Source organism: Ananas comosus, linkage group 21 (assembly GCF_001540865.1).
Source record: "Ananas comosus cultivar F153 linkage group 21, ASM154086v1, whole genome shotgun sequence".
NCBI classification, from domain to species: Eukaryota; Viridiplantae; Streptophyta; class Magnoliopsida; order Poales; family Bromeliaceae; genus Ananas; species Ananas comosus.
Window position 1 is genome coordinate 1,248,922 of NC_033641.1, and position 8,319 is coordinate 1,257,240.

The 8,319-nt window shown below is 34.8% G+C and overlaps 1 protein-coding gene across 2 annotated transcripts; it reads left to right on the forward strand.

Annotated features, from left to right (window-relative positions):
• LOC109726792 (ankyrin repeat and SAM domain-containing protein 6-like) lies at nt 407-6,769 on the forward strand. Of its 2 annotated transcripts, none has more exons than XM_020256580.1 (7): nt 407-693; nt 3,110-3,177; nt 3,325-3,599; nt 4,204-4,278; nt 4,360-4,425; nt 5,281-5,321; nt 6,290-6,769. In XM_020256580.1, exons 1-7 carry the CDS (start codon nt 587-589, stop codon nt 6,294-6,296), a joined length of 639 nt encoding a protein of 212 aa, XP_020112169.1. In that variant the 5' UTR covers nt 407-586; the 3' UTR covers nt 6,297-6,769. The 2 variants fall into 2 exon arrangements, with proteins under 2 accessions (XP_020112169.1, XP_020112170.1); XM_020256581.1 differs by having other exon boundaries at nt 409-693; nt 4,363-4,425; nt 6,290-6,768.

Genomic DNA, 8,319 nt, shown 5'->3' on the forward strand with positions numbered 1-8,319 from the left:
GGATACAGCGTGTGCCAATAGACACTTAAATTTATATCGTATTAACATTAAGCCGAAGAAAGAAAATAAAAGTAGAAAGATAAAAATCGTTAAATATCTTTTCAACACTAAAAATTTATTCAATAAAAAAAAATTTTAAAATTAAAATACCATTCATTTACTCAAATAAAATAAATTAAAAAATTAGATAGTAAAATTACAATTTTAAATGATTGTATATTCGACACAATACAGTTCTTAGTTTTAATATGTTCTACGCATTTTCATTCCCACCCCCCAAACAAAAAAAAAGGTGAAGGGTCTACTTAAAAAATCCCTATAGTTGAGGTACCTCGATACATTTTCACCAACAAAAGAGTGGACGCTTTAAATTTACCAAAATACCCTTCCTTTATATTTCTTTTTCATCCCCTCCCTCTCTTCTCCTTCGACCCTTATTAGACTCTCGCATACCCGCGATTGTTTCCTCGCTCGCTCCAAAACCCTAGCTCCACCGCTCCCTCCTCCTCCTCTCCTTCCTCTACCCCGTCGCGCTAGCTAGGGTTTCTTTGCCCTCTCCTCGGCGACGCCAAGGGAGCGAGGTGAGATGTACGCCGATCAGATCGCGGCGGCGCGGAAGAGATCCATCAAGGATCGCCTCAACGGCGACCTCCCCGACGATTTCGCGCCGATCAGGCAAGGAGGCGTGAAAAGGTTCGATCTTTCGCCTTTTTGTCTTTATGTCTACTCCAATTTCGCTTTTAGGATCGGTTTTTTTTGGTTTGATTCGTTTCCGGATGCTTCTGGTTTGGTGATTTTTTTGGTTCAGTGAAGGAATCTAGGGCTTGGGATGGTTCGGGAATTGGGGTACATTTGATTTAATTTTAGAAACTCGAGTGTTTGGGTGTAGAAAAGTTAGGTTTTGCTCGTTTAGGACTCCTCACTGATGCAAAAAGAGTATGCTTTTCCAGATGCGCGTGATATACATATTTCTGCTCCGGATAGGGAAATGAAGGTTTGGGATGGTTTTTGTTTGTTTAATCTCCTGCTGGAATAGGGAAATTAGGGCATATCTACTTTGGTTTAAGAAGTTTGGCGTTTTGATCTACTTGGGTGTTTTGGGTGTCACAAAACTAGGTTTTGTTTAGTTAGGATTACTTAGTGATGCAAAAGACGTGTGATGGAGATTTTCTTTGTTGCAGTTTGCAACAGAAGTTATGCAAGAGTACTTTTTGATCGATTAATTCACATCAATTCGGTTCTTAAGTCAGATATGTTCACTTTTGCTTCTGAGAAGAAATCAAGGGTTTTGAATGGTTACATGTTGTTTAATGTTGTAGTAGACCTTTATATTGTTTTAATTAGAGAAATTTGGCGTTTCTTATGTAAAGTAGGAATTAATGATTGCTCAGTGATGCAAAAGGCTCTGATGGGTAGTCCAAGAATGCTTTTTAATCTCTAGGAAAATTATAGTTACTGTACTCCAGGGGAGATGGGGGCTTTTGATATTATCTTAATGATATGTGGGAACCAAAGTGCTTCTCTTTCTGTCATACTAGTTAATAACAAAGCATTGATGTGGGAAAATTCTTATTATTTTATCTTTTAACCTTTCCTAGCAGCAATTTGAGGAATTTCACATTTGTCTGAGTTAAAATTATATGACTATTGGGTGATGATTGGTTGTGTGTTAGTGAGGATACGAGTGATATAGAAGCATATGACATTGGTGTTTTTCTTTTCTTATAGTGCTTGCTGTCTGCGAGAATTGGATACTTTGGTTTTGATCGTCCCTTTAATATAGCTATTTTTTTAGTAGCTCAACTTCAAGGTGTGGATCAAATAGCTCTCTCAATGAGTTAATGGAGCAGTATCACTCTGATTATATCCTGTTCAAGACAGATTAATAAAGTACAGAGTGATCCTTATATTGACGCTACTAGTGCTTTAAATGATCGCAAGAGCAGCATGATAGACACTTACCAACACAAGTTTTTCAGGAGATCAGATTTTAGGTTTCCTCTTCATTTTTGTGAGTTTTGTACCCTCTCTAAACCGAAGTATTTATACCCATTATGCTTTGGCTAATTCTGCCTTCCTATCATCCATTACACTGTTGTTCCTAATAAGAAGGTTTGCCAAAATGTTATCTACATTTGGTACTTCTCCAGGACAACCCTTTTGATGATGTAAATTGTCAAAGTTGATCACAAGAAATCATTGTTTTAATCATTAACATTTGAATTTTGAAGTTGATGAGAATCTCCGTGCCAGATAACGAGGCTAACAGCTAGTTAATGATCAGAAATTGAAACGAAAATTGCACTTGTTGTGGGGATCATTGGATGATGATTGATAATCACACATGCATGGACCGCATTGTCTAGTGCATTCTTTGCTAGCTAACATAAGTGGAGAGAGATTCGATGTTACTAGTCCCAAACCCTCGTAGACCCTGGACCCAAATTTCTGTTATGGTCTCCTCCGGGGAACTTTTGTAGCAATCATGTGTACTGTCTGGCGTAGAGTGAAGGGCGGGTTTCGCTGAACCTTGCATCAAGAAGGCTAGTTGTTGGCTAGAAGAATGTGCGGTTGTCTCTCATCGAAAGATAGAGCTGGGGAGGTCAGTTTTCTCCCAGATTGAGTAGACATAGGGAGACTTACGAGATTAATCAGTACTCAACATGACCTGCTAATGGGTCAAGGAATCTTTATTTAAACCTAATGTGCCGAGTCAATGAGTCGAATATGGTCAACGCACTAACAGGTAATGAGTTGACAGTCAAGTTGATCTAATCGACCTCACTTACTGAGCTCCTTCAGTAAAGTTGAGATGGAAGGTATAGAGAGAGAAGAAGACTTTTAGCGATTGTCAAATGACTTCTAAGGTAAGCAAGAAGAATTGAAGCTAAGCACTAGGGGTTTTCAGAATAAGTTTATCTTTTACCAATTGCTTTTGGAATTCATCGACTATACCTTTTTGTACTCATCTCTGCTTGATAGTTTTCTATTTGGTCACATTATTCATCATTTATTTCCCCTGGTACATTGCAACTGAGCATATTGCAAAGTTGCTAAATATATTGTAGGGGCTTCCTACACAAGCTTAACTTATTTTATTGAACTACAGGCAACGCCAAAGTGATGACAAATGGAAGCACGACCTTTATCACGATGATGAAGAACCTCAAACCTCAAGTATATATCTGTATATCTTACTTTGTTTTCCTGTTGTATTGTCTCTTAGGATAAGGAAAAGCCTTCTTCTCTTTTTTCCTGTGTGGAGAGGGGAGGGGGGAGAGAATTTTACAATAACATCTAATTTATATGCACTGTTCCGTTTAGAGTCCATTGGTCCGAGGGATCTAAGGCTGAAGCTTCAGAAGAAAGGCTCCCAACAATCATCTATCAGCGTGAGGGATTCAGGGGTCCGAGATCTTCGTGAAAAGCTTTCTGGCATTATGCACTCACAGCCACCAAGTAGAGATATCCCTTCAAAAACCAAGTCAGAGCCAGAGGTTGCCAAGCTCTCGAGATATGAACCTCCTATAGATGCGCCTGCACCGGAAACTAAGAAGATCTCCAAACCAACTTCATCTAAGAAGACATCTCAGCAGAAGGTTGTAATCTTATTTAAATAAGCAGTGAACAAATATATCATTGATATCTTCTTTTGGCAGATGTTTTTTTTTTCCTAAATTACTTTCTCATGCGTGGTAGCACGTCCATATTAGCTCATGCATATCTTAATGTACTATCTATTGCAGAACGATCTATAATTTGAGATAATTGCGTGGATCTGGTCCACCTAGTTAGCAAGAAACAGCCGATGATTTTCAACACTATAGGCCTAAGAAACCTTAATGTAAGCCATTGAATGTGATGTACAACCTCCAAGTAATCTACATATGAAAGATTATTAGTTTCAAAACTAGTTACCTAGGCAACAGGTAGTCTTGAAAACCAATGCTATTAGAAAAGCTAAAACCATGGTTTTTAGCATGTAAATATTTAAGTGTTGTAGATCACAAATTCATCGACGTACCTTATGATTGCATCTCAGGTGAGTGATCCATTGTCGATCAGGTCCAGGCCATAATTCATCCTAAATAAAATCGACTCCCCACATTTTTTACCTTCAATTTCGTGTCTCTGGTGAACAGTCCATTGTGGTTGCTGCTGAAATATTTTTATAGAACTTAATATCTTTCTTCAACTGTGCAGCCTGAATCGTCAGTTGATGGTTTCCTGAGGTCCCTAGGCCTCGAGAAGTATTCCATAACTTTCCAAGTAGAGGAGGTCCGGCTTTTTGGTTTTAATATGCCTTCTGTTGCCATTTATCTATTTTTGTGTCTTTATTCATGTAACATGATGCCCCAGCAGGTCGACATGACGGCTCTGCTTCACATGACAGATGAGGATCTCAAGGCTCTCGGAGTTCCGATGGTAATGCTGACACCTCTGAGAATTTCAGTTTGCTGTATTTACCAATATTTATCCTTGTAAAATTGTCTATTACATATCTATATCTCATATATCTGAATTTTTATATGTACTCTTCGAGTTTGCAATCCTTTACAAAAATAAATCTTAAGCTGAAGGGTTATCTAATCTATCAGCAGAATTTGATTTTGTCTCAAGATGATGATTCATCCAATTCATGGGTTGATATTGGCTTTCCACTCTACATTCTTCTTTTTTTTTTTATAGCCGCACATTTTTGTAAGTCAGGATATTTATATGAGAAATTAAATTTTTGGAGGGCATACATGAAAATTCAGGCTCTTCACCAAAATATATTTGTATAGTTATGTTTTAGGGTTTATATGTAAATAACTCCAGTTTTGCTTTCCCCAGATGTTCCTTTTTCCCAAGTTCACGTGCATACAATGTATATATCAACTCTTCCTTGCTTGATTACTACACTTCCCCTGATATAGAATTGTGGAAATGTCCAAAACATGCTTTAAGATGACGTTCAAAATATATAACTCAATTCATTTATATGGCGAATTAGATATTGAAACCTTCAAAGAGACAAACTTTTTTTCTTTTCCTGTACATCGTTTTATTATGAAAACCGAGAACAACTCAGAACGATTTTTTTCCTGTGAAAAATCACTTTGTCCCCTCTTTACTGATGCAATAAGAAGACGTTGTTTATGAAATGTTGATTTTACTAAGCTTCTGGCCCAACCTCTTGTTCTACATTTTGTCAATTAGATTGTTAACTTCAAACCCTCACGTGATCGTTTGTTGCATCTATTGTTTACTTTCGTATTGTTTTTTTGGTGATTTCAGGGTCCGAGGAAGAAGATTCTTTTAGCCTTGGAATCCAAAGCGTAAGGACACGTTGAAACTCTGAAGTCTTATCTGCTACGATGACTTCTGATATCCTACTCTAACACTTCCCAAACTCAAAATTGGAGTCTAAATTTATGGATTGCTGTAAATCATTTTATTCGCGGTGAATGCCTGCGGAGGTTCTACGACTAAGTTACGATATGTTCTGCAAGTTCATGCTATTCTGCAAAGTTCAGAAACCCCATGGCCGGCGAAAAAAGGAAAAATAAAACTTGCTATGTATTTTACTATTCTGAACACCAGCTTCATGCTAATTTCTTTCCTTTTGCTCCTGTTTTTTTTTCCTCTTTTTTTTTTTTTTGGATTTGTAAATTTTATTTTCCTAAGGCTTGAATGCCCTCAATTCTACTGCTCATGTATAACTAATTGTTTACTAGTTTTTGTGCTTGCCCCTTTGTTTTTTTTTTTTTTTTTTCACTAAGAAGAGTGATAAATCTGTAGGTTAATTTAGTGTTTTATTTGGTCCTCAAAACTATTGAATTTCGTATTTTGGACTGATGAATCTGTAGGTTAATTTAACTCTTAAGTGTTTTATTTGGTCCTCAAACCATTAAATTTTGCGATTTTAACAATCTTGTACTAAGTCCTTTGTTTGGAGTGAAAATTATTAATGTTTGTGTCTATTTTATTTGTACTTTTGTTATGCAATGAATGTAGAATTGAACTAGAATACTTTTAGAAGCGCTAATCTTTTGGTGCTTTTAAATTTTTAGCCTTTGGATCTACTTCTTGATTACTAATAGTCTTTGGATCGAATACTGTTCAATCTCTTGGTATTTTTGAGAGTATTCTAGCTCAACTCATGAATGTATCAATATTTTGTGCGTTTCATATTTTTAATTTAGCAGTTTTCTTTCAAAGCAGTGAAGAGATTGTAATCTAATGATGTGTACAAATTCTGAATAAGCTTTTAAGATCATGTAATTTTGCCCTTTTTTGTCTACAGATTCTGAATAACTGAGATATGGGAAAGAGGAGGAAGCAGGTAAATCCCATGATCAACAGGTTCCTTGCTCTTCCGACGGGATGTGACAGAGATGAGTCAGAGTCGACAGGATGTGCTGCAGGATCGGCAGATTCGAAATTGTATCGTGCACTGGGGTACCGTTTGGTACGGGTACAAGCAAGAACTAACTATTATAGAAATAGATATAAGTATGGAGATAAGAAAAATAGCGTTTGGATGAAAATTGGGTTGTTTCTGGAGATAAGAAAAATATCGTTTGGATAGATAATATAGAATAAGAAAAATATTATATAGTTTTATATAGAAAATAGAGGTGTTGGTAGGGATAATTATAACCGGTTATTATAGGTAACCGAGAACTGCTATTCTTGGGTAAAAAATTAGCGTTTGGGTATAAAGGGAGGGATAAGGGCCTATCCCTATCCCCTAACCAAACACGGCCTGATCATGAATGTATAAATATATTTTACACGTCAAATTTTTAAAATACTATTATAAAATTTTAAACTCTTACAAGTTTTTATATGGGTTCGGCTACTATACTCTTATGAATATAGTTATTTTTGTACTTACAAGTTTTTTATTGTTAAATCTACTTCTTTGATCATTTTCATCCGTTAGATCATACTATTTATCCAATCATCCACTCAACCCTAGGAGACTACTTTTAATCTAATCAGGAACCACTATCATCCTAACCGCACATCTTTTCGTCCAATGATTGAAAACTTATGAGTACAAAGGGGACTATGCTCATAAGAGTATAGTAGCCCTAGCTATTTTTATATATATACTTTTAATATAGCGTAGATCGCCTCTTATAAGATTATGTTTTAATTTTATAATATCAATTTTTTTAAAAAAAATTTAGTATATTTGATGTACCAAATACCAATACACTGAATTGAAGATAAATGGTGGGGGAGAAATGTTCTGTGAATATGGTGTAAAAGTAAATTTTATGAACTGTAGTTTTAAATTTCATTATAAAAATTTAAATTCTGTAATTTTCTATACATAATCTTTCTATATAATTTAAAATATATAATATAAAATTAAAATTTAATTTTATAATATTTATTTATTTAAATAAATTGTACAGTAAATAATAATAAAAAAGAGATTCATAAAAAATGAGTCAACCCCCTAAAAAAAAAGCCCAGCAAACTTTTATTATGAGCATGTTTGGCCAAAGTGAAAAAAGTTATTTTTACAAAAATAATTTTTTATTTTGATTGTTTGATTGACCATAAACTGAAAATTTTTTTAATTAATTATCTATGCTAAGAATTGCCCCTTTAACTAAAGACCCATGTAAAACTAAAAATTAATATTGTCAAAGTAAAAAAAAAAAATCAAATAATGATGAGATATATAATATATTATGTCAACTTTAACCAATATCAATTCCCACATAAAAATAAAAATTTCTCAAACTCTCTGATTAATGATTACTTTGTGGGAGGAGCAAAACTTACTCTAAAAGCAATCCCCTTTTAAAAGCAGCACCACTCCATGCTTTTATCACAATTGTGTTTGCTTTTTATACTTTTCCATGCTTTTTCACCCCACAAAAGCAACACAACAAATAATAATTCACATAAAGGAAAATTAGACCATGTGCTTAGAACTTTAGTAGCCCTCTAGGCTAAGAAAAATAAACACAAAATGGAAAGTGTTAGGATTCCTCCATATTAAAATTTATCTAAAATATTTTTAGTCCACGTATAATAAGAAATAAATACTAAAGGTAAATTCTAATCTGTTTAAATCTTTATTCGTGTGGGATTCAATTAGAAAAGAATTAGCATTAACGTCTTTCATATGGTCTATAAATATATGAGGGATTGATCATAAATAATATATAAAAAAAAAGAATAATCTCTCCACCGAAATTCTCTCTCTCTTGGGTTTACTCCAAGGCACCATCAGAAACCCTACAGATTTGGACGGTATGCTGCGATCGACTTTAGTAGCCGAATTGCGACAAGAAAGAACAATTCTAAAGA

What these genes read in the sequence shown, in the direction of transcription:
- LOC109726792 (XM_020256580.1), top strand. Translation starts at nt 587, where the DNA reads ATGTACGCCGATCAGATCGCGGCGGCGCGGAAGAGATCCATCAAGGAT. An exon ending in TGAAGAACCTCAAACCTCAA is followed by an intron (nt 3,178 to 3,324) that starts GTATATATCTGT and finishes TGTTCCGTTTAG; the next exon opens with AGTCCATTGGTCCGAGGGAT. An exon ending in TAACTTTCCAAGTAGAGGAG is followed by an intron (nt 4,279 to 4,359) that starts GTCCGGCTTTTT and finishes ATGATGCCCCAG; the next exon opens with CAGGTCGACATGACGGCTCT.